At 39.5% G+C, this 26945-nt stretch overlaps 1 protein-coding gene across 1 annotated transcript; it reads left to right on the top strand.

Moving 5' to 3' along the window:
• Positions 1 to 243: 243 nt before the first annotated feature.
• On the top strand, positions 244 to 26367 carry IFNGR1 (interferon gamma receptor 1). The gene is made up of 7 exons (XM_081140148.1): positions 244 to 456; positions 10856 to 10970; positions 12406 to 12566; positions 16130 to 16302; positions 18177 to 18363; positions 23202 to 23326; positions 24703 to 26367. The coding sequence occupies exons 1-7, from the start codon at positions 372 to 374 to the stop codon at positions 25273 to 25275; spliced, it is 1419 nt and encodes a 472-aa protein (XP_080996274.1). The 5' UTR covers positions 244 to 371; the 3' UTR covers positions 25276 to 26367.
• Positions 26368 to 26945: the final 578 nt, after the last annotated feature.

Here is a 26945-nt window from a genome sequence, read left to right as displayed (position 1 = left end):
CCCGTGAGCCCAGGTTGCGACCCTAGACTGTCGTGTCCCTAGCGCCCTGATACCTGGAAAGTGGCCCCTCCCGGCCCGGTCGTCCTAGCGCCGCCTCCCCGCGGGATCCCCGGCCCCGGGGGCCTCCTCCCGGCCGCTGCAGGCAGGGTCCCAGCCCTGGCCCCGCCCCGGCCCCGCCCCCGCCGCGGCCCCGCCCCGCCGACGTCGGCCTCCGGGCCTGGCCCCGCCTCCCCCCTCAGTCTCGCGCTGCCCAGTCCCCGCCCGCGGTGGAGCGCTGGTCCGCGGTGGCCGAAGTGCGGCGAGGCCCAGGCTGGAGGCCGCGCCGGGGACCCGCCGCCGCCCGGGGCCGCGCCCCGCCTGTCCGGAGCAGCATGGCTTTCCTCCTCCTCGTCGTCCTCGTCACGCAGGCCGCGAGCAGGGCTGCGATGAGCGCCGCGGCTCCGGAGCAGTCCTCGGGTACTGTGGGTCCCGGCGCGGCGGGGTCGCGGCCGGGTGGGGACCCGAGGGAAGGGGAGGGAGGGAGGAAGCCGCGGCGGCCAGGAAGCCCCGCCCGGCGGCGCCCCGACGCCCCGGTTCTCGGACGCGGTGGGGCGTCGGTCGCTGTGGGGGCGGCCGCCGGGAAGCCGACTCCGGGTCTCTGCGGTTTGCTCACTTTAGTTCCCTTTCTCTCGCCTCGGTTGTTGCCGGAACAACAAAACTCGCCCCTCCGTTCTTCTAATTCACTTTTAAATAAATGAGTTTCCTGGTCAGCCTTTGTAAACTGGCCTCGGCTCATGACTTTATACTTAGGGCGGACCCCAAATCCTCAGGGTGGGAGCGAAGTTGTTCTTTGGCCAGCTGAGACTTGTGCAGTAATAGGCCTTCGAGGGTGCAAGGCGCGTACCCGCAGCCAGATTTGTCCGGTGGTGAGGCTCTTCACATAGCTTAGTTTCTGGGAGCATTTTATTTCCGCCTGTTTATTAGATTTTCCAGGAAACAGATGCCGAGAATACTTTTTTCGAAAGCTCGGTGTAATGGTGATGCTGAGCTCTAGTGTGATCAGTAAACCTCTTCTGCAAGGGGGTTAAACCTAAATGATCAGAAAACCCATTAGTCTTTTTTTTTTTTATCTTTATTGTTGAAAGTGTTACACATATCTCCCCCCCCCCCCATTGACTCCCTCCTTCCTCTCCCCTTCCCTGTCCATAGGTTATGCATATATGCACGTAAGTTCTTTGGTTAATCTCTTCCTGCCCCCCCTCCTCCCGGCTGTACCTCAGTCTGTTGCCTGTTTCCATGTCTACGGGTCTGTTTCGTTCGACAGGTTTTGTTCATTAGATTCCACATAAAAGTGAGATCATGTGATACTTGTCTTCCTCTGCCTGGCTTATTGCACTTAACATAATACTCTCCAGGTCCCTCCATGCTGTCTCAAAGGGGAAGAGATCCTTCTTTACAGCTGCATAGTATTCCATGGTGTAAATGTACCACAGTATTTTTATCCACTCATCTACTGATGGGCACTTGGGCTGTTTCCAGATCTTAGCTATTGTAAATAAAGCTGCTATGAACATAGGGTTGCATATATTCTTTCTGATTGGTGTTTCAGGCTTCTTAGAATGTATACCTAGAAGTGGGATCACTGGGTCAAGTGGAAGTTCCCTTTTTTTTTTTTTTTAATATATCTTTATTGATTTCAGAGAGAGGAAAGGAGGAGAGAGAGAGAGAGAGAGATAAACATCAATGATGAGAGAGTCATTGATCGAGCCCACAACCCGGGCATGTGCGCTGACCGGGAATCGAACCCCGATCGCCTGGATCCTAGGTCGACGCTCAGCCGCAGAACCATGCCCGGCGGGGCAAGGAAGTTCCATTTCTAATTTTTTGAGGACTCCACACTGTTTTCCATAGTGGCTGCACCAGTCTGCATTCCCACCAATAGTGTACTAGGTAGGGTTCCCCGTTAGTCTTGAGTGTCTCCTTGGTGTCTAAAGCTAGCGCTGGCCTGGAAGGGGTCAGGGAAGCCCATCCTCCATCACACTTTGCAAACTGGATTTGAAGCTCTGTATTATGACTTACTCCATGAGCTCCTGTTAGGTGTGCTGCATTCATAGCCAGCTCTCCTTTGGCTTGTTCTTTAAAAGTCAAGCAAACAAATACTTAGGCATATTCCTTGGGACAGACATTGTACCACGTGTTGGGAATACAAAAATGGGAGTTACTTAGTTTCTCCTTTCAAGAATCATGATTATATATCTAACAGTTATTAAGTGCTAGGCACTGTTATTAAATTCTCATCACTTCTTGTTTTCACATTAACCCTATAAAGTAGGCGCTATTGGTATCTGCCTTTATGGATGAGAAACTGAGGCACAGAGACATCTGCCCCACTTGTAGAGAGGTTGCTGGTACTCAGTGGGGAGCCTGGTAGTTGGGATCCAGACGCCAAGTTCTTTTTTTTAAATTAATTGAATTTATGGGGCTGACATTGGTTAATAAAATTATATAGGTTTCACCTGTACAATTCTACATCATCTGTATATTGTATTGTGTGTTCATCACCCCAAGTCAAGACTCCTTCCATCACCATTTATCCCTTCTTTACCCTCTTCTACCTCCCCCTCCCCCGTTTCCCTCTGGTGATCACCACACTGTTGTCTGTGTCTCTGAGGTTTTTGTTGTTTTTTTTGCTTAATCCCTTCACCTTTTTCACCCAACCCCTCTGACAGCTATCTGTTCTCTGTTATCTATGAGTCTGTTTCTATTTTATTTGTTAGTTTATTTTATTTTTTTAAAATGTTTGTTTTTTTCATTGATTTCAGAGAGAGGAAGGGAGAGGGAGAGAGAGATAGAAACATCAATGATGTTTCTCTCATCTTAATGAGAGAGGAGAGTCACTGATTGGCTGCCTCCTGCAGGCCCCTTACTGGGGACCTAGCCTGAAACCCGGGCATGTGCCCTGACTAGGAATTGAACTGTGACCTCCTGTATTAGTTTCTTTTGTTCATTAGGTTCCACATATAGTCTGCAAACTGTCATTACCTAGGGGAAGTTAGTCATACACAAGGGCAGCAATAGTACATTGTGATAAGAGCTTGAACTTACTGCACAGGCTACCAGAAAGCAACATATGGGTACCTGGCTCTGACCAGGAAGTCAGGAAAGATAAGAAGATGACCCCTGAGTTGGAACTGGAGATGCAGAGACACTTGGTGTGTGCAGAGGAAGAGGCATGAAACAGCATGTTGAAAGTGGAATATTAAGCATTTTATTGTAGAATATGTGTATAAGGATACAAGGGGAGATAGGATGAGTGGAGAAGTGGGAACCAATTAATAAAGTGCCTTGTCATGGTCACATGTAACAGCAAAGGACAGAAACACAGGTTTGCCTTAGACAAAAAGAGGAATTGATCGGCTCCTAGAGTCTAAGCAAGAGTTAAATAGAAAGGTAGAGATGTGAGCTGGGCCTCAGAAAGCCGAACCAGGAAGTCAAACTGCCAAGACTCTCCATTTCTCATAACTCTCTTAGTGTTGACCACTTTCCCTACTTGGCAGGAATCATGGACTTGGACAGCTTTCAGGTTTTGACATTTTGCAGCTTCCTTCATCCTAACAAAATTCCAAGGGAAGGCTCTGATTTGCTGCTCAGTTTGGGTCAGGTGCCAGCTCACATGGCAAGTACATCGTTTCAGAGGATGACGGTAGGGGAGTTCCCAGAAGAGAAGTAATGTTCCTGAAAGAAGTATAGGTGCTGAACTAACAAAATAATCTGATCACTATACCTTGCCCAAATCAGTGGGCAGCCATTGGATTATTTTAAGAGGAGAAATGATTTTATGCAGGATTAGATACACTATTTAGAAAAACCATTCATCGTATAAAACAGGAGGGAGGCTAGTTAGGTTGCTGTGTAAGTCTGAGAGCAGTTCATCAGAAGTGGTGGTTGAAATGGAGAAGTGAGGACACAGGTAGACCAGCATTTAGAAGGCTGAGTCGGCAGGACTGGGTGACTGGATGTGGAGAAGAGGATGAGTCAGGCTCCTGGCTCAGGCAGAGCATTAAATCGAGTGCCAGGCTCTACCTTCTGAGTACAGGGCCCTCCTTCACATGGCTCTTCTTGTGACTGCAGAATTTGCACATCCTTGAAGCAGGCCTTGGGAGTAGAACTGCCTGCCCATCCGCCATAGAAAGATCTGCTATGGCCTTCTGTACCCCAGCATTTTGTAAACACAACTGTCAGTGACACCGCCATTTTTTCCAGTGCATTTTTAATACAGTTGTCAAGTTTTTTCAGTGCATTTCTTTACATTTTGTTGTGTTCCCTATGCTTTTAAAATTAATTTAAAATGCAAAATCTGCCTGACCTGTGTAATTCAGTGGTTGAGCATCGATCTATGATCCAGGAGATCGCGGTTCAACTCCTGGTCAGGGCACATGCCTGGGTTGTAGGCTTGATCCCCAGTAGGGGCTGTGCAGGAGGCAGCCAATTAGTGACTCTCATCATTGATGTTTCTGTCTAGACTCTCTCCCTCTCCCTTCCTCTCTCTGAAATCAAAAGATATATTTTTGAAAAATAAAAAAAAATAAAAAATAAAATGCAGAATCTCCAGAGTATAGAAGGAAAACCCACAAGGACAACCTGCTTTGGCTCATGGTTAACTTCCCTGACTCTCCAGCACCTGGCACTTAATACACATTCAGTATGTTAACTCTTACGAGTAGTGGGTTTGACTCTATATTTGGAAGTTCATATTAGATGAGGGGACCTGGTAGGAACAGGGAAACAGGCAAGGGATTAGAGCCAGTCTCTGAAAAATCCAAGTGGTTGGGAATATATTACTGTTACGGGCTTTTCTTTATATTTCTTAAGTGAATTTATAGGAAAAATAAATGCATGTGTGCCATATAATAATGAGTAGTGCTTCACTTTTCATACACTTTCACATATAAATGTAGTATATATTTTTAAGTGAATCAGTGCATGCTAGTGGCTACCTTCCAGTTTGATCTCCCACTCTGGGTGTTATCTGAAGAACACGCTATACTTCTGCACAGATGTGGGGCTCTTACCTCACCTTCTCCACTTTTTCAACTATACTTCTACTGTTTCTGACTTTAGAATAATGCTCTGGGTGTGTTTAAACTTCATTATTTTCTTTGGATTCTGTTCTTATTTCAGAGATTTCAGATATTTAAGATAATGCATTTTAATTATACTTATCGAAAAAGTGTTAATAATTTTCTTTTTAATTTTATTCTGATTCATGATTTATATGGATATTGAAAGTTCCACATTTCAGGTCTACATAAAAGAATACTTAAAGAAGTGAAGAGAAAAATAACACATTTAAAAAGCTATCTTATAAAATTTGGCTGCACACAGCAATAATGCAGTAGTTGTATGAACTAAATCAATAATTAATGGTTCCATTTTAATGAATCAGAATGAGAACTGAACCAGAATTCTGACAGGAAGGAATAAGTTTACTTGTAATGTTCTTATTAAGGGAGTGTCTTTATTTTAGGTTATCCCAATGTATAGTAACCCGAATATATGGTCCATTTCAGTCATGTCCATTCTAAAGAAATGATTTACTTTAATACATTGGTCAGATTTTTTTTTTTTTTTAAATATATCTTTATTGATTTCAGAGAGAGGAAAGGAGAGGGAGAGAGAGAGATAGAAACATCAATGATGAGAGAGTCACTGATGGGCTGCCTAGCCCGCAACCCAGGCATGTGCCCTGACTGGGAATTGAACCCCATCACCTGGATCCTAGGTCGACGCTCAGCCACTTAGCCACGCCCAGCCGGGCTACATTGGTCAGATTTTGCAGTGGCCATCCTTTAATTGTGATAGTATAATAAGTCGGGCAAAATTACTTGAAGCAGGTGCTTGTGAAGTCATCTCCAATTCCTATTTATATATGAAGGTTATTTTTTCCCTTATTAAACTATCACAAAAATGACACTTAAGCAGCTTTTCTTAATTAAAATCAACAAAACTTTACATATTGTCAAGTCTTTAGATAACTTCTCTAAACCTTTGTTTTGTTATTGGTAAAAATATGTATAATATTACTTCCTTCATAAGATGGTTGTAGTGCTTAACTGAAATAATGCATAAAAAAGTTGAGCACATTCTTTGTCCTTTTAATGATTGTCATTCAATAATGTGCATCATTATTTTAACAAATATTATATATATGTTTTAAATATGTTTTATTGATTTTTAGAGAGAGAGGAACAGAAAGGGATAGAGAGATAAAAACATTGACAAGAGAGAAACATCATGGATCGGCTGCCTCCTGCACGCCTCCTACTGGGATCTAGCTTGCAACCCCGGGCATGGGTCCACATTCAACCACTGAACCACACCAGCCAGGCAACAAATATACTTTAAAATATTAAATTGTTTAGTTATATATGAGAAATTGTGTTGGCTTAAAAAAATCTATAGGAGAAACTTAAAATAGGTTCAGCAGCTAACTTGTTCTTCTACCTTTTTTCTTCTATAGACTGAAAAGGCCTCTTTTATTTTTTCAGTTCCTACATTATTTCTGAACTTAGAATGACTTAGTCCAGAGGGGAATTAATCTTGAGAGATGACTACTGTCAGTGACTAGGTGGGTCTCTTCCAATTAGAATTCATTAGCATGCCAAGCAAACCCAATTAGATGAAATTGGATAAACATGCAAGAATAAAGTCCTGTGCTTCAGGTCAGAAAAGTAGATGAGCCCTCACTTGGTGGTGGTTTGAGTGAATGATCTGGGGGATTTTACCTAATTACAAGTTTAGCATAAGCCATTATTCCATATGTCCATCTCTTTTAAAAAAGAGGAAAGAATTTCACATCTAGAACATCACTTCTGAGCTCCATATTTTAAGAGAGAGAGCGAGCAGTAAAACCAGAATAGTCACAAAGACAGGAATAAAAGAAGACTGCAGGGATACTGGGGGTCTGGACCCAGCTGAGGAACTATTACATAGAAGGTAAAATAGAAGTACTTTAGGTGTCCTCGAACCAATCCTTAGTTCTGCAATGTCTGCAGTACAAGAAAATAAGTGAGGATGTAATGAATAACACGATGGCTGTAGCTAACACTACTACAGGTATGCTCAAAAACTGCCAAGAGTAGATCCCAGAAGTTCTCATCACAGGGAAAAATATTTAGTTTCCCTTATTTTCCTTCTTGTATCTGTATGAAACGATGGATGTTAACTAAACTTATTGTAGTTATCGTTTCGCAGCATAGTAAGTGGAGTTAGGCTGCACACCTTAAACTTAAACAATGCTGTATGTCGGTTATATCCCAATAAAACAAAGAAAAAAATAAAGAGAAAGAGTTGGAAAGCATTAAGAAAAATAGCCATTTTATCAACATTATAAAACCATTCCGGAGGTAGATTGTGAAAAAAATCTATTCTGAAAAAAATGCAAAAATCTTTTTTTTTTCCGTCTGGATGTCTCGTCCCATTTCTCAGTTTGTAGTGTAAGAAGAAACATTTGTGAAAATACCCATGGTCCTGCATCTTCAATGTGGGGAGGGTGTTAGATCTTCCCTCCCCACGTTGCTCACTCAGGAAAGGGTCTGGATGCTTTAACTTGGAGCATTTGTTTTTGAGTGGTAGTGTCGGGTGACTTCAAATCCACACAAAAAAATTATTTACCGGCTCTTTTCCTCTCACTTCTTTTTGCTGCTCAGCTTGTCCTTCCTACAGAGAGGTAGGTAAGCAGATTGTGGAATGCTGTCTACAGCGTATGGAGTTCTGTTCTGCCACAGATGTACACATCTTCTAGGCAGTCTTTTATGCTGTTGTGTTAAAATCAGTGAAGAACTGTGGCTGTCCCTCTTTGAGTAGAAGCAGCAGGTGCTTTGGGCAGTTATGGGGTGGAGCATTGTTAGTAGCTAGCCCTTCTGTCCGTCACCATCCATCCAGAGGACATCCGAAGATGCCTGTAGATGTCTGCTTCCCCATCCACCCTACCTTCCCTAAAAATGATTAGAGAACTGTTCTGGCTGCTGTATTTTGGTCTTTGGTGACATCCCCATTGCCCCATCTAGTGGCACTGCTTCATGACTTGCTGATGTAATCATTAGTATTTTCTGTACCCTCCCTTGCTCTTTTCATATCCTGTTTCTTCTCATTGATCAGGAGGAAACAGTTGGCTGTGACCAGAACTCTTTTTTTTTTTCTGCATTGTAACGTGTGTGATGAAAAACTGATTCTTCTCTCATGTGTTTGGTTTTGTTAAATCCTCAGCTGCTAGTTTCCAAAAGAGGAGTTCTGGAAAGGAGATCTTAAAATAGCTAGTTTACTCTGGGTAGTGTGCACATACACACCAAATAACTCTGAATCCATATCCAAAAATAACAGTTACAGAAACTGTCTATCTGGCATTTTGAAGAGATGAAGAAATCTGTAAGATTATTTCATGCAATCTGGTGGGATCTTTCCTCTAAACTTATGAATAATACTTTCTTGCTATTTATACATGTAGTTTTATTTACATAAGGTAAATTTATTATGAATTGAAGTTTGCTATAAGCCTTTATTTCAATCAGAATATGTAACAATTTAAATTTTAGGTTACAAAATTCTGAAGTTTAATGAGAACACACTCATGTCTACTATGTGATTTTAGCTAAGATGACAAAGGCAGATATCTAATAACCACATGGTTTCTCTTCTGGTAGCATTAAAACCGCAAGTTATATCCTTTCATGTAAATATTTAAAAGTTTCTCCTTTAATGTACTAGTAATTTCTGCCTGCTGTAATCCATCGAAACCTCTTACTCCTGCCACCTGTCTGTCTTGATTACTTTGAAAGCTATGATTTAAGTCCTTGTCCTAGTCTAACCATGTCAAGCTTTTACTTAAATTATGGGAAACATAGTTTGATTCACATTAAAAACTTGTCTAACAGTACAAAACAGTAGTTTGTGGTTTTATGTGATTCAGTAACCTCTTAAATATAAGTGGACTTTATTTGATATCCTAGTATATAGATTGACTTCTGTGTGCCTTTTCTTCTCAAATACAGAAATTTCAGATGAGTATATACAGTTAAACAGTCATTCCCATTGGGAGTAGTATTTTAACAGGAGCTTAAAAGGAAGGGAAGAACCTGTCACTGTTGGAAACTAGAGGAAGGCAGATCTGTGTTATGTAGTGGCAGAAAGCTTGGCTACACTATGAATGGTGCTTAGTGATCTGCATGACCTAACTGAGGAGGTTTCCAAACAAAGTGTTGAAGGTACCATGTAGTTTCTTCTTGCTTCTAATAAATGCAAAACTAGAGAGTAATCAAAGGGAAAGGCTGTTAAGCAAAATGAAACCAGGACCTGATGGTTTGAAAATTCTCAGCCTTTGGAGAGGCAAGAGATGCTAAAATTAAGAAATGGTTTCTGAAGGAAGTTCAGGTCATTGTGAGTTTTTTTTTTTAGCATCAGGTACCTCTCCTTCTTATCTGGTTGCAAAATTATGTTTATATGTATAATTATTATTTGATATTAATGTTGAATTGAACCCAGGGTTTACCTTTTATTTCTCCTCATCCCTGCAGTGTAAGCTACTTGAGACTAGGCTGTTTCAGGAAGGTGAGGAACCCTACTAAGGAAGCCTCAGTCTACCCTGGTACACACTATTTAAGTAGGTGTTTCCTTCAACAGAAAGCAAATATGTGTGTGAAATTAACACCTCATTTGACAGATGAAGAAATCTGAAATAACTATTTTGTAGTACGGCAGGAAAGAATCCAGATTTCATAATGTCCAACCCAAGGAATATTTTTATTAGAGCAGTCCGCTTGATAGAAACCTGAGTGATCATCATCATCAACTGAGGTGCTTTAAAAAGTGTACTTATAGCTCTCAAAATTTTTGAGGATGATAGTTATGTTCAGAAGCCACTGAACCTTGGTCATATTGCCATTCATTTATTTATTTTGATTGGATAAGTAAATCATGTTTAATAGAATTTTCCATTTGGGGTCATATTGCTAACTGTATCTAATATCTTCATGCTTATTCATAAAGAAGGGAGGGAAGAGGAGGTAGGAGGGAGAAAGAAGGGAAAGGAGGAAGGGAGGAGATGAGTGTGTGTTTAATTTTCCAAGGGGTGGTAGACAACAGCCTTTTACACTTACCGGAGGGTAAATGGCTACTTTTAATAACTAGATTGCAGTATTAGTAATGTCTGATGAAAAGATGTTAAAATGACTTCATGTGGCTCACATCTTATCAACAGAACTTTTATGACATGGTTTAAAAGAGCAAAGGCAAGAAGAAATATTGGATTTGTTTTGTAAAAAGCCCTGCACACTCCAGAGAGCAACATGTTAATGTAATTGAAATGTTCAATGGCAGCTATTCTTGTGCTATAGAAAAGGTATTAAAGGTCAATAATAGTACTGGGTGTAGGGTTGAGAGCCTAGGTAGTGGGATTTTAGAGTGAAATTGGCCATCCCTGGTGTAGCCAGTTCTTCTCTAGATATTAAATGCAATCTGTGGTATCATATATAGAAAATTCTAGTGATTAAATAAATTGAGGATTATTATTACAACAGAAAGTGCATTTATTTTAAAACTCCTAACACATAGGAATTTATTGTCCCATGTTATATTTGTGTTTCCCTTATAGGACAATGTTGCTTCAGTAATTTAAAATGAATCAGAACTCTTCTATACTTTTTTTAGTAAAATTTATTGAAATAATTAATTTATTGAAATTAAATAATTTTATTCTGATGAATTCTTTTGAAAAACAAATATTTTTATATTTGGTTAACATGGCTTCTTATTATAAGGTTTTCTAATGTTAATGTTAATTTCTTACTATTGTCCATTTTACTTTTTGAATCTCTTACAGTGCCTGTTCCAACCAATGTTATAATTGAGGCCTACGACTTTGATACAGTCCTATCTTGGAATTACCCAGTCATGCCGCAGAAGCCTGTTTTTACTGCGCAGGTGAAGAACTATGGGTGAGTGTTACTCTTTTATCGTTTTTATTGTTTTTGTCTATGTCCTTGCATATTCCATAATTCTGTGTTCCCTTCCATTATTATCCTTCCTTCTCATGTGGCAAAACTTCCTGAACTGCTTATAGACTTCTGGAAGTGCTAAGTAAGGATGCACATTCTTTTCAGAATAATTCCTGCCTCTTAGTTCTTCCTGTCAGAATTGAAGTAGACAAGTATCACTACCCAGATTTTTTTTTTTTTTTAAGATTTTTTTTACCTCAAAATTTTTTTTTTAACCTCACCCAAGGGCATGCTTAGAGAGGGAGGGAAAGAGTGAAAAAGAGAGAGAGAGAGAGAAACATTGATCAGTTGCCTTCCGTATGTGCCCTGATGGGGGATCAAACCCACAGCCCAGGTATGTGCCCGAACTGTGAATTGAGCAGGCAACCTTTCGGTGCACAGGACAACACTCAACCAACTGAGCCACTCTGGCCAGGCCGACTTCACAGATTTTAAGGCATGAAATAAAGCTTACAGTTCTGTATTAAAAGTAATGTCTTCTTACTTCCTATAGTGTATATCTATTGTTGAGTAAAAAGATAAAAATTTCAAAAAAATTTTTGACAGGTATTAGGAGTCTTTGTAATGTGTTAGATTCTGTAATTGAATAATGATTCTGTTAACGGAAACTAGAGTTGTTTAAAGAGCAGATTTTTTAAAATTGTATGTGGGATATGGTTTGTACAGATCTTATAATTTGAATCGAGCCTCTTTATTTTAAATGAATTTGTAGTACTTCTGACTAAAGAGTAAGGGCTTCCTTCCTACTTTGTCTGCCTTCTTCATCTTATTCTTTTTCTTTTTTTAAAGAATAGTTTATTGATTTTTTAGAGAGAGAGGAAGGGAGAAGAGAGAAACATTGACATGAGAGCATCACATCAATCAGCTGCCTCCTGCATGTCCACTACTAGGGGATGAACCTGAAACTCCGGTATGCGCCCTGATTGGAATTGTACCAGCAACCTCTTGGTGCATGGGATGACTCCCTATCAACTGAGCCACACCGGCCAGGGCCATCCTATTCTTTTTCATTTTTAATCCTCACCAAAGGATATTTTTTCCATTGTTCTTCAGAGAGAGCGGAAGGGAGAGAGAGAGAGAGAGAGAAACATAGATGTGAGAGAGTCACATTGATTGGTTGCCTCCCACATATGCCCCGACCAGGGCCAGCAATTGAGCCTGCAACCAAGGTACATTCCCTTGGGCGGAATTTAACCCAGGACCCTTGTCTGTGGGCCGACACCCTAACCACTGAGCCAAACCAACTAGGGTAATCCTATTCTTATTTAGCTCTACCAACTCCATGCTGTGAATGAAAAGCAAAGCATGGACACAGATGGTTCAAGTTTATATATTAATAAAAGTCACCTTTGTGTTTCTTTAATCCTCATTTTAGGAAAGAATGGGTTGATGCCTGCAATACCTCTAATCATGACTGTAATATCTTTGACATGATTAATATTCCAAACGATCCTATCTGGGCAAGAGTTAAAGCTAGACTTGGACAAAAAGAATCAGCCTATGCAGAGTCGGAAGAATTTACTTTGTGCCGCAAAGGTGAGTAGAACGTATACACATCTAAATTTTAAACTTGAGAATATTTACACATCTTCTATATATATTTGCTTTTATTAGCAATTGCTAAAAATTATTACAATACCCAAGAAACATTTGGAGCAATTTAGGGAGTTCATGTCTTCCTCTTCTTCCAAGCCCCATAAAATAGGGCTTTAGGTGCCCATCACTTTGCCTCTACTAAATTGTTACATTTCCATTCCATTTAAGTATGTGGATCAGTGCTAACTAGACTCTGCACTGCCCTTCTCCTCCCTATCTTTGTCATTCCTTTGTAAGTTAACATTCACTGAGGACTTTGGCAGTTTCTCATCTTTTTTGTCTACCTTAAATCCTCAAGGCCTGTGGGATTTTTTTGTAATTGTGGGTTTTTTTATATATATTTTCTTTATGTGTTTTCTCTTTTGTTGTTGTTTCTTTATCTTTGTTGTTGAAAATATTACAGATGTCCCCTTTTTACCCCCATTGATCCCCTCCACCCTGCAGCACCCCACCTCCAGGCTTTCCCTAGACCAATGTCTGTGTCCATGGGTTATACTTAATAAACATATAAGTTCTTTGATTAATCTCTCCCCACCCATTGCCCCCTCCCCACCTTCCCTCTGAGATCCCTCAGTCTGTTCTGTGCTTCTATGTCTCTGGATCCATTTTGTTCATCAGTTTATTTTGTTTATTCCACATATAAGTGAGATCATGTGGTACTTGTCTTTCTCCGACTGGCCTATTTCACTTAGCATAACACTCTCCAGTTTCCTCCATGCTGTCCCAAAGGATAAGAGATCCTTGTTTTTTACAGCTGCATAGTATTCCATGGTGTAAATGTGCCACAGCTTTTTTATTCACTCATCTACTGATGGGCACTTGGGCTGTTTCCAGATCTTAGCTATTGTAAATTGTGCTGCTGTGAACATAGGGGTGCATAAGTTCTTTGTGATTGGTGCTTTGGGTTTCTTAGGATATATTCCTAGAAGTGGGATCACTGGGTCAAAATGGCAGGTCAATTTCTAATTTTTTGAGGACACTCCACACTGTTTTCCATAGTGGCTGCACCAGTCTGCATTCCCACCAGCAATGACTAGGGTTCCCTTTTCTCCACTGTTGATGGTAGCCGTTCTGACAGGTGTGAAGTGATACCTCATTGTGGTTTTAATTTGCATCTCTCTGATGATTAGCAACGTTGAACATTTTTTTCATATGTCTCTTAGCCATCTGTATGTCTTTTTTGGAGGAGTGTCTGTTTAGGTCCTTCCCATTTTTAAATTGGATTATTTGTCTTCCTTTTGTTAAGTTGTATGAGTTCCTCATATATTTTGGATATTAACCCTTTATCTGATGTGTCGTTGGCAAATATGTTCTCCCATACAGTGGGCTCTTTTCGTTTTGTTGATGGTTTCTTTTGCTGTGCAAAAGCTTTTTATTTTGATGCAGGCCCATTTGTTTATTTTCTCCTTCATTTGTCTTGCCCTAGGAGATGTATCAGCAAACATATTGCTATGAGAGATGTCTGAGATTTTGCTGCCTACGTTTTCCTCTAGGATTTTTATGGTTTCATGTCTTATATTTAAAGTCTTTTATCCATTTTGAATTTACTTTTGTGTATGGTGTAAATTGGTAGTCTAGTTTCATCTTTTTGCATGTACCCATCCAATTTTCCCAACACCATTTATTGAAGAGACTGTCTTTACCCTGTTGTATGTTCTTGCCTCCTTTGTTGAATATTAATTGACCATAATGGTGTGGGTCAATTTCTGGGTTCTCAGTTCTGTTCCACTGATCTGTATGTCTGTTCTTATGCCAGTACCAGGCTGTTTTGATTACAGTGGCTTTGTAGTATAACTTGATATCTGGTATTGTGATCCCTTCCAACTTTGTTCTTTCTCAAGATGGCTGTGGCTATTCGGGGTGTTATTGGTTCCATATAAATTTTTGAAGTGTCTGTTCTAGACCTGTGAAATACGCTTTTGATATTTTAATAGGGATTGCATTGAATTTATAGATTGCTTTGGGTAGTATAGACATTTTAATGATTTTTTTTTTCTACCCTGTCTTCTAATTCACTGATCTGATCCTCAGCTTCCTCTAATCTGCTGTTTATTCCTTCCAATGTATTCTTTATTTTTGCTATGTCATTCATAATTTCCTTCATAGTTTCCGTATCTTTTTTCATGCTGTTGAGCATCCTTACAATCAGTATTCTGAACTCTATATCTGAGAGATTGCTTATCTCCATTTCACTTAGCTCTTTTTCTGGAGACTTCTTGTTCTTTCATTTGGGGCTTATTTTTTGGTCTCCTCATTTTGGCTACATTTTTGGGTTTGTTTCTAAGTATTAAGTAGATCTGCTAGGACTCTCAGTTTTTTTGGAGGATCTCTGGTACAGGCCAATGTTAGATGCAGTTTGTGACTGGCCCTGAGTACCCTGGTTGGAGCTATCAACAACCCTAGGCTTGAGGTCTCCACTGCTGGGGCTGGGTGCGTTTGGAGAGGACCAAGATACACACCAAAGTCTGCTTTTCTAAGGGCCCGGTCGCAAAACTGATCAGGCAAAGACTCAAAGCATCCTGAGGTCTGCCTCTGTCTGCAGACTGATTAATCTGATTCTCTTAATGAGCCTCTGGCTGTAGAAGCTCCACAGGGTTGGGCAGCTGGTTGTTATCAGTCTCTTACTGAGCCTCAGGCTGTAGAAACTCCTCTGGGCAGGGCGAGAGGCTCTCCAGCAGGGTGGTCTCTTCCACAGCCCATTCTCTACTTTCCCTTGAAATAGTTTTATTCCCCAGAGGTCATGAAACCTTTGTCATCTGACACCTATACCCTCTGTATGTCAGATTCCCCCGAGATAGGTTTGTCAAAGGCATACTCTATGCCAGAAGGTATGCTAGGCCCTGAGGATACATTGGCGAGTAAAAATAGACCTGCCTGGCACACAGTAGGTGTGCAATAAATATATGAAGAATAGTTAAATGGTCCACTGACAAAGTCCCCAGCATCAAAAGACACATAATAAATATTTGTTGAATGAATGAGTATCTAGTTCTGATTTTCACAGTAAAAATTGAATGTATTTAGCAGACTTTTATAGAGCCTTCATGCCAGACATTCATACGTGTTGTAGGTACAAAGAGTTACTGTGAGGGTTTAAAGATAACTAAAATGCTTTTTCTGAAATGGTTTTTGGAAAACCATGGTGTGTTTTTTTAATTCTTCAGAACCAAAGGTAAAGGAAAAATAACTTCTATTATGTCAAGGTTTTTTACCAAGATTCATGACCACCTGTTTTTCTTTAGGACTCGAAATGAATTTTAAACTGTTACAGAGGAGCTTAGATTAGATAAGAATACTTCTTGACTGAGAGGATATATTAAGCATTTCTTTACTAAGTACACTTAGAATATCTTCTTGATCTTTTTAGAATGGTTTAAATGTGGTTATGCTTTAGAACAACAACAAAAAGAGTAGGTTGAATGATTTTGGTAATTTTATACAATGTACTATAAAGTTCCAGAACCAACTAATTCTACTACTTTTTTGCCTTCCCCCCTGCCCAGGGAAATTTGGACCACCTAAACTGGGTATCAGACATAAGGAAGACAAAATCATTATTGATATATTTCATCCTTTAATTATTGTAAAGGAAGAAGTGCGGGGAACCATGTATCATGTTAGTGACTGTTACAACACATTCACGTACAAGGTGTATGTGAGAATAAATGGAAGTCTGGTATGTTTCTATTTCATCTTTTTCAAAATGGGAATTTTTCTGTCACTAACATAAGTTTTTTCCCTATGTAGTGTAAGAAAGTAGAATGCTTATGAATATTCAGGCAAGACTTATGGATCCTAGGTTTTGGTAAAAAAAATGAAATACGTATATAAATGCTATTGAATGGAATTGGTGGCGTAGTTAATCACTAACGCTGGCCAGGTGAACAAGTTTAAGGTTTTTCTTTGCCTTGTATAACAGAATAACCCTAATCTAGGATATTAACCTGTATATTTTCATTTCTTCACTGGTAAGATGAGAATAATTTTAATCTTTTCTTCCTCGTTGGTAGAATGTAAAATTACACAAAGTTCTAATTGGAGTCATTGTTTTTGAGAGAAAAAGCTAACAGTAGTATATTATGGGGATATAATTATATTCTAGCACTGGTGTGCAGACCACGAATTACTCTATTCAGCCCATTTGCCACAGTCCTACCATTCCTTTATTTAACAATATTTGTCAAGCATGTGCTCTGTGCCTTCTAGGCACCAGGAGACAGCAGTGAACAGTACGAACAAAACTCCAGTGATAAGTGCTATGGAGAAAAAGCAGGGAAGGGGCTTGAACAGTAGAGTAGGGGCAATAGTGACTTTCCATAGGGTGGTCAGAGCAGACCTCACCTGCTGGACAAGGTATTACTGCAGCCAGGGCTGGTGGAGGTGAGGAGTGAGCTCCATGGATAATGATGGGGAGAGTCTTTCAGGCAAAGAGCCTGGCGGAAGGACACCAGGCACATGAAGGAGCAGCAAGGCTGCACAGAGTGCAGAAGCAGATGAGAACAGAGTGGTCACTGGGGCCATGTCTCTTAGGGCATTGGAGGGATCTGACATTTTTCTAAGTGAGATGTTGCACCTCTGGAAAAATTTAAATAGAAGAGTGACATCTGATTTAGGTTTTAAAACATCACTGTGGTTGCTAGCAGAGTTGTTTCTAGAGTGCAGATCTAACCATATTACTTCACTGCTTAAAACCCTTTAACAAATCCCCATCAGCAACAAATACGTAAATTCTCTTTCCTGGCCTTCATAATTTGGCCTCTTGCATCCTTTCTAGCACCCTGTTTCCTCATTCCTTCCAACCTTATTTTCATTCATGCTTTGGTAAACTGTTTACTATTCTTAGTTCCTTGTAAATAACACGCTCTTTCATAGAATGTCCTTTGGCAAATTTCCACTCATTCTTCAGTATTCAAGTGGCGTATCATCTCCCCCTTTGAATTATTTTCTGATACAGTAGACTGTTTCCTCTTCTATGGTCTAGTTATTCCTACTTCCATATAGAAGTCCTCTTGCAGTACTCATTACCTTCTTATGTTTCTTATCTCTCTTCTACACCCTACAGTAAGTTATTTGAGGTTAGGCACCACAGTCCTCCCTTTGAGTTTTCAAGCCCTAGCACAGGTAATGCTCTCACTTCAGCTGGTTGAGTGAATGATAAACTCCCAGAGATTGCTTCAATCCCTTCTACATTTTACAGCCAAGAGATTCTACAGCCTTAGCATAATACCTTTATTATTCTTCCTATAAGATGCTTTTATTTCTCACCAGCTAAGTTTCTAGCATTATAGAAAATGGACTAATGAAACATTCCTGCTCTTTGTTTTTAAATTTATAATCCCTATAAAGAATATTTTGATGGATACATCATGCTGAAGTAAGAAATTGACTTATCATTTGATGTCAACACTGTTTTCAGACATGTTCAACAGTCATCACATATATGCTTTCTCCAGATGTTTGGCCAGTGTAAATATGGTGATTTCTTTTTTTTTCCTCCCAGATTAGAAGGGGCCATGCATTTTTATTATGTATGTGTTTTTTTTCATACAGATGATAGAAACGAATGTACAGAATGAAGATGATTGCAATGAGACTCAGTGCCACTTCAGTATCCCAGTGCCCTCACTGAATTCTGAGTACTGCATTGCAGCAGAAGGAGTCACAGATACATGGTCTGTTACAATGGAAAGGTCCAAAGAACTTTGTATTAACATTTCTGATCATAAGAGCACAGAAGGTAAGTTACTGCCATTTTTTCCCTAAATATAGGGAGTGATAACTAACACAGGGTAATGTGAAAAAAGGAAATTGGCAATTTCAGTAATTTCTGCTCTTGTAAAAATAGTTCCGTTCCTGAGAGAGGTTCACAATTACAAATAAGGCCATTTCTCAGGCATTAAAAGATACAAAACCACCAATTTGGAAAGCCATGTGATAACCTTTTTGTGCAGGAAAGAAATATACAATAAACACATAAAACTGTGTGCACAAATGTCTGCACCTCAGGATTATGCATAATAAAATGTCAGTTTATTTAATATAGCAAGATGATATATATTTATCAAAATATATATTCATATATGTTCTTTTTATGAGGACAGTTAAGTTTAAAAACTGAATAGCAGGAATGTTAATTGATTAAAATTTTGTGACGTGAACTGCACAAGCACTGGAAATTAATATTAAAAAATAAAATAAATATAGATTGTTTTAAAAAATGGATTAACATTTAAAAATAATTTTTGAAAATTTTATTGTTGAAAGTATTACAGGTGTCCCATTTTTCCCACCATTGACCCCTCCACTTCGCTCCCATCCCCTCTAGCCTTCACCCCGTTATTGACTGTGTCCATGGGTTATGCATATATGCATATAGCTTCTTTGGTTAATTTCTTCCCATCCTCCACCCCTCTTCCCTCTTTCCTCTGAAATATCATCATCTGTTGCATGCATCAGTGTCTCTGGATCTATTCAGTTCATCAAGTTCTTTTGTTCATTAGCTTCTTAAAGAAGACCCTTCAACATTTCCTGTAGTGCTTGCTAGTCTGGTGGTGATGAACTCCTTTAGCTTTTTCTTATCTGTGAAGCTCTTTATCTGACCTTCAATTCTAAATGATAGCTTTGCTGAGTAGAGCAATCTTGGTTGTAGGTTCTTGCTTTTCATCACTTTGAATATCTCTTGCCACTCCCTTCTGGCCTGCAAGGTTTCTGTTGAGAAATCAGCTGACAGTCGTATGGGTGCCCCCTTGTAGGTAACTAACTGCTTTTCTCTTGCTGCTTTTAAGATTCTCTCTGTCCTTAACCTTTGGCATTTTAATTATAATGTGTCTTGCTGTGGGCCTCTTTGGGTTCCTCTTGTTGGGACCCTCTGTGCTTCCTGGACTTGTAAGTCTATTTCTTTCCCCAGGTAGGGGAATTTTTCTGTAATTATTTTTTCAAAGAGGTTTTCAATTTCTTGCTCTCTTTCTTCCCCTTCTGGCACTCCAACAATACGAATGTTGGGCCGCTTGAAGTTGTCCCAGAGACTCCTTATATCTTCCTATTTCTGGATTCTTCTTTCTTTTTCCTCTTCTGGTTTGGTGTTTTTTGTTTCCTCATGTTCCAAATTGCTGATTTGATTCTTGGCGTCCTCTACTCTACTGTTGATTCCCTGTAAATTATTCATTTCTGTTCGTGTAGGCTTCATTTCTGATAGGTACTTTATTATGTCATTGATGATCTCACTACTTTCCTTAATAGCCTTACTAAGATCCTTGAGCATCCTTATAACCATAATTCTGAACTCTGTATCTAGTAGCTTTCTTGGCTCTATTTCATTTAGTTCCTTTTCTTGAGATTTTTTCTGTTCTTTCCTTTGTGACATGTTCCTTTGCCTCTGACATTTTGGCTGCTTCCAGGTGTTTGTTTCTGTGTATTAGGTAGAGCTGCCATGTCTCCTGGAATTTGTAGAGTGGCTTTGTGTAGTAAGTGTCCTGTAGGGTCCAGTGGCTCAGCCTCCCCAGTCACCTGAGCTGGGCCTTCTAGTTGCTCCCCTGTGTGAGCTGTGTGCACTGTCCTGTTTTTGTTGAGCCCTGGTTGCTGTTGGCATCACTGGGAGGAATTGACCCCCAGCCAATCAGCTGTGAGGACCATCTGCAACTACAGCCAAAGAGCTGCTGTGCTGGAGACACCCCTATGGAGCAGGGTTTACTTCAGTGGAGCTTTGGTGTTCACCAAGTATTCCCCTTGAGTGTGTCACTTGTGGATGCAGTAGGGTTGTAATCCATCCTGGTTGAGTCTGACCATCAGGTACACTGTCTCTGGGGCCTCCCAGGAGGCACAAAGTCAGCCTGTGCCAGTGCCTTGCCCAGGGCCACCCAGCATGAGCTTCACAGCAAACCGTAATTGGCTGCTACTTGTGCTGGGCTTGGAGGTGTCCAGGAGAGGTCAAGCTATGAACCAGTACAGTTGCCACTAGTACCATGCCTGGGGCCGCTTATCAAGCCATATGGGGCACGCTGCTGCTTGTTTGAGAGATTTTAGGAAAGTCCTAAGCATGAGGCTCCAGAGGCCACTTGCACAGAAAAGCCACAGGAAATGGCTTGGATGAGCCTGCAGGTGGGGAGGGGCAGGATCTCCAGGATCACCAGGGCGGGGCCAAAGGTGAGTCAGGTGCTGGCGATTCAAATATGGCGCCTGCCTGCCGGCTGTGTGGGGGGAGGACTCGCCAAAGAAGCAATAGCCTCTGCTAGCTCTTCTGCCTGGGAGGAAGCTGCCCCTCCACCTCTCGCCTGGATCTCAGGCAGGTTAGTTCCTCCCCAAGTGTCCCAGGTCCTTTCAAGCTGCTGCCCGGTTCTGGGCTTCAAGGGAGCACGTCTGAGTGAGTCCATGCTCGGGCCTTCAAGAGGAAAGCCTGGGGCTCCCGCAGCCTCTGAGAACCTCAGCCACAGTCCCTGTTGGTTTCACAGCCTGAAGTTGTGGGGGCTTCTCTTCCCAGCCTGGAGCCCTGGGCGGGGGCCCGATGTGAGGCTGGGACCCCTCACTCCTCTGGGAAACCTCCGCTGCCGAGATTCCTTCCTGGGTTTACCCCACAGCACCGGGTGTGGGCCTGCAGCTGCGTCTCCATGATTCAGCCCCGATCTGCCCGCTTCTCTGCCCCTCCTACCGGTCTTGGTGCTGCTTCAGTTCCCTGGTTGTAGGGCTTCTGTTCAGCCAGATCTCAGGGGGTACTGAGTGATGGTGGTTCTGTATTTTAATTGTAATTCTGATGTGGTTGCAGGAGGCGGTGGGTACGCAGTTACCTACTCCACCATTTTGTTGTCTCATCAAAAATAATTTTTATTTCATCATCTTTTCCTGTAGGTACCATAACAAAAATTTGGGCCTTTGATGTTTAAAAATTTTAATGTTCATTATAGGTAATTTATAAAATAAAGCCAGAAGAAAACAAAATTATCTGTAGTTCAACTATCCAAACAAATACTTAGTTATTAAAGTTTGGTGGTTTTTTTTCATCCTGTTTTTCTTCATAACCATGATAATAATATATAGTATATATATTTTGGTATGCTAATTTAAGCATATATTATAAATATTTTTCTGTATTATTTCACACAGTTTATTAATATTATTTTCTAATGTATTTAGAATATTTCATCATTAGATTGTATTCTATTTAATGTTCCTCAATTTTTGGACTTTCTGATTATTTATGGATTTTCTCTATAATAAATCATGCTTTGATGACTGTTCTTGTGTATGTATATTTTTCCAGTTGTTAGGATGTTTTTAGAATATATTTTTTAGGTTTAAAATGTACAAAAATTTTATGATACAGATATCTTTTTAAGAATGGAAATCTAAGCTGAAGAATGAGACCAAACACCTAAAACGTAGTATTAATAACTTTTAGGCCATTTTATACATGAGGGTTTCAAATAGGTGACTTATAATAATGCAGTAAGTACATTTTATGCCAATTTGCCTGGTGCTATTTTGAAAAATTAAATCTTAACACACAAAAATGGTGATTTTCAAATTTTGAATAATGACCAGTAATTTCTTGACCAATGGGGAAAATAAAAAATAAAAGGAGTAAAGGCTCAAAAAAAGGAAAAAGAAATGCAAATGACCCAGATTTACTTAAAACACACACACACAGAAATGCCTGAATTATAAACTGGGCCGATATTGTGGCCACACGGTGGCACCACTGTGACTCATAGCAGCATCCCTGCCTTGCCTATTCAGTGCTTCTAAGCCCAGTGCTGGTTTAGTTATGTAGTTAATTTTATCTTTTACTATTGTAATAATTTGTTTTCACATCCTGTAACAGGCATTCATTTTTGATACAAGCATTCATTTAGTAGTAATTTTCCAGAATTACTATTGCAAAGAAGTAACTTTGGAATAAAAATGTAAAGGTAATGAAATGCCCTGAAAGAGGCCAAGCACCACCATGCTATGTATTGTTAATTAGTAACAGAGGACTGTAAAAAAAGTACTGAAGATTGTACTGTGAAAATAAAAAGCAGCATTAGAGAAAAACACATGCCAGTGATTATAGATATATATGCTGTGAAACAATAGTCAAGGGGACTTTATTCCTGTACAACTTTCCTGTGTGTGTGCATGCATCTGTATCTGTGTGTCTTTATAAGTATTTGCAGTCTTGAAATAAATATAAAATGTTAACGAAATTCTATGGAGTGGGACTGGATTCTTTTAAGAGTTACAGACACTGAAATATATTTTTTAAATTCTTTTTTTGCCTCTTTAACTGAGAGAAAAGCACAATTCTGAAAACCTATATTTGGGGCTATAAGGAAATATTTAGGAAAAAGCTATTTTAGCCACGTTGTGTCATGACAGGGTAGTCGCAGAAAGTTTAGAACCGTGGAGCTGGGAAGAGTATGCTGCTGTCTAGGGCAGGAACGTAACTTTTCTCATCTCTCCTGACTTTGCTGTCAGTGTTCCTTAATGCCCTTGACTGTATTACCTGATGTAACCTATATAGAGAATAGTTCACAGGCTTTATAACTATTTGTTTATAGCAGCATTCCACCGTAATTCTCATTTGTGGCTCTTCTCTTTCAGATCCTGTTTGGATTCCGATTATTGCTGCTCTCCTCCTCTTTGTAGTCATTCTGGTGCTCGTATGTTATGTCATTAAGAAGATAAATCCATTTAAGAGAGAAAGCATCATGTTACCCAAGTCCTTGGTAACATATTTAAATATACTTCTTTAATTATATACACTAAAATGTTTATCTGAACCTTTTTGATAGTTTCTTAAACTTTTTAAAGAGTAGAATGATGTTCAGCAGCATGTCACCTACCGTAAATAACTCAAATTACCGCACATCCCAAACCTTGTATTTTTCACTCTGTACCAGGTGCTTTCTTATGCATGTGGCAAAAGTATAGTTAGACAAGTCTATTAAGAAGCTTAAAGTCTAGTGGGAGAGAAAGATAAGTATTCAGTGGGTGTACAGTGTGATAAGTTCAAAAGTAGAGGTTTATATACTTGCCAGTGAGGACTTTGTCCAGAGGCAGTGAGGCCTGAGCAGTCCTGAGGGACAGATGGGAGTTTATCCAGGTATTAAGGGACAGTATGTGCTAAGGTCCAGCATCGAGAAAGCATGGCTTTTGAAAACCTGCAAATACGGAAACACTTCACTGTGGTTAGAGTGTAGAAGGAAAGATGGCCAAAAGTGAGACTAAACCAAAAGTTTGACATTTTAATATCTAACATTTAAAATCCTTTGTACAATGAAAAGAACATTTTAAGGGTAACAATTATAGCTTTTTAAGTCACATATGATAATAATATCTGTGATATGCAAAGGGCACATTTAAGTTTGGTATAAATACATTACATTTAAGTAAAGTGGGTAAGAACTATGAACAGGTAGTAGACAATTTACATATTATAGTACTCATCCTTGCTGGTAATTAAGCACAAAGCAATCTTATGCCATTTTACACCCACCAGAGAAGGAAAAATAAACCTGAATATCCAGGAGTAGCAGTGGTAAAACTGGTTATATAGCCTGAGTGGGAAAATAAGCATACAATGGGTATACAGTGTTGTAGTTCCATAAACATGCCCCACCCTCAAACTTAGTCCTTCCATGCTTAAGACTTTATTCTAAAATAAAAAGACATGTAAGAGTATTTCAACATGTTCTGTAAATAGTAAAAACTGTTAACACTTTAACATCTACTGTTAGAGAAATTATTTAATCATTGGTGTAAAGAACTTATATGAGTTATTAGAAATTATAATCATGAAGGAAAATGGTAAAAATATTATATAAAGTAGTTGGACTTCCATTACAAATTTAACATTCATATGTGTGAAAGGTAATACACCAAAAAAATAGCATATATTGGTGAGACAGTAACTTTTAAAAAATTGTTTCTAATCTTAACATAGTACATTTTCATTAAAAATAAAGAAAAGGCAGCCACTAGATTTTATTATACTGTTCCAAATATGCCATTTAGTTGTCCGTTAGCCTTAGACCATTTTTTTGAGGATAGGTACTTAAGTTTAATAATTATTATTTTTATTCATTGATTTCTCTTCCCTTAGGTGTCTGTGGTAAAAAGTGCCTCTTCAGAGGTAAAATCTGAATCAAAATATGTATCACCCATCACCTATGAACCAATTGTCCTTGAGAATGAGAAGGTGATCTGGGAAGAGCAGCCATCTCCAGCAGCAGTTTCAAGTATGCAGACTGAGGACCATCCAGGAAAAGTAGAACCTAGAGAAGATCTTTGTAGTGAAACAGAAGTGGGAGACACTGAAGAAAATATTCCTGACATTGCCCCTGGTAGCCCTCTGACCCCAGTAAAGAGAGGGGATTCTGTCCATTCAGGTAGTAACCAGTCTGAACCCTGCAGCGTCGCTTTAAACTCTTATCACTTGGGAAATGGTTCTGATAGTGGCCTTGTGGAATCAGACAGTTTATCTGACTCAGAATTTCCTCCAAGTAGCAAAACTGAAATAAAGACAGGAGAACCAGAGCCCATAATGCTGAGAAACACTACCACCTCCTTTGGTTACGATAAGCCCCACGTGCTAGTGGACCTGCTTGTGGATGAAGGTGGTAAAGAGTCCTTGATTGGCTACAGAGTCACAGAAGCTTCCAGTGAGTTTTCATAAGATCAACCAAGATGCACCAGCTTGGAAGGATCTGCTTGTCCTGAACAGTTTTTCTGCTTTGATTTCATGAAAAGATCATGATTTCAGAAATCGTATCTTTTTTATATTAACCAAATGGAGTACCTTGGTTTAGATAAAAGTGTAAGTCTGTTTGGTATTGTCACATTAGGTCTCAAAGCTGCAAAGACTGAAAACACACCATTATGAACTTTTCCATATCGATAGGTTATGAGTGACAGTTAATACTCTAATAAGCCTGCTTTCTATGTCAGTAAGTGATTCTTGCAGGTCCTCTTTAACACATTAAGAGGTATAATGGATTTCTTTTCTATGCGTCTCTGGTTTTCTTTCCAAGTTTATGTAAAAAAAATACTTTTAAATGTTTACTTTCAGAATAAATCCTGGAAGCTTCTCAAAATTGCATTTAAAATTGAATTCAAACAAATTGAATTAATAGAGTATATAAAAAGAAACATAGGTATAATTTTTGTGGAATGTCACATTTAGAGATTTTTAAATAAAGAATTTTTAAAGTTCATTTTGTATTCATTTATTCAAGCACTTTGGCAGTTAACTAGAATATTTTTTGTCTATTTATTTGTTTCCATGCATTATTGCTATAGATTCATTTTTAAATTATTCCTATCTGATCTTTAAAATAGTTTAAAAATAATATAATCCTTAAAAAATGGCCCTTTTATGCCTATATTTCAGTATTTATCACCCAGTGTGCAGACCACTGTTCCAAGCTGTTTGGGGGGGAAAGAAGACTGACTTCTAGAGCATGTGGATTGAGGAACCTCTACCATAAAAATGGTGGCCGAAGCCATGGGAGTGGGCAAGGGAGCCCTCAGAAGCACTGGGTGTGAAGAGAATTCCTAATGAGAGGCAAACCAAGAATTAGTTAATATCTATCTATATTATATAAGGAGTTCTTGGGAATACGAAGGATAGGAATTTTAAGACTCAATTATTAATTGACTAAAAAATTTTTAAGTATAACTTACATGAGTAAATGAACAAATTATGGAAAACTATTTCTCCTCACTTAAAAGTATAAATTAAAGATGCATCATTCCAATCTCTCCTATGACATGGCATTCTTCCCTGTGTGTCTGTGTCCAAAGCTTTCTCTAAAGACACTAGACATCAGATTAGGGCCACACTAATCCAGTATGACCTTACTTAATTTGATTAGATCTGCAAAGACACAATTTCCAAATAGGATCACATTCATAGGTACCAGGGATTAGGACTTCAACATATCTTCTTGGTGGACACAATTCATAAATTAGTTGTCCCAATAGTATTAAATCATCCACTCTTCTGTGCTGATTTCAAATGTCACGTCATATGCCAAATTCTCAGTACTCCTGGGACTGTTTAATTGTTCTCTCTTTTCTTGAATCTGTATCACAGTGTTTTAATTATTACAGCTTTATACTGGAATATATTTTAACTTTTGAGGCTCTCCATTTCCCTCAAGCAGTATACCTACTAAATTGGTCAAAAGATGGTGACTGTGGGTAAGTCACTTAGCCTCACGGGAGCTGGATTAAAATTTCTCTACCTTTTGGCTCTAAGAGGAAGTTTTCACTTAAGTTAACTAAATAAAGGGATCCTCTTCCTGACAGTCCTGCTTCTTAAATCTTTTCCCTAAATTATTGCTG

The sequence above is a fragment of the Miniopterus schreibersii genome, assembly GCF_964146895.1.
Source record: "Miniopterus schreibersii genome assembly, chromosome: 6".
NCBI classification, from domain to species: domain Eukaryota; kingdom Metazoa; phylum Chordata; class Mammalia; order Chiroptera; family Miniopteridae; genus Miniopterus; species Miniopterus schreibersii.
This window is presented reverse-complemented; position numbering and strand designations above follow the sequence as displayed.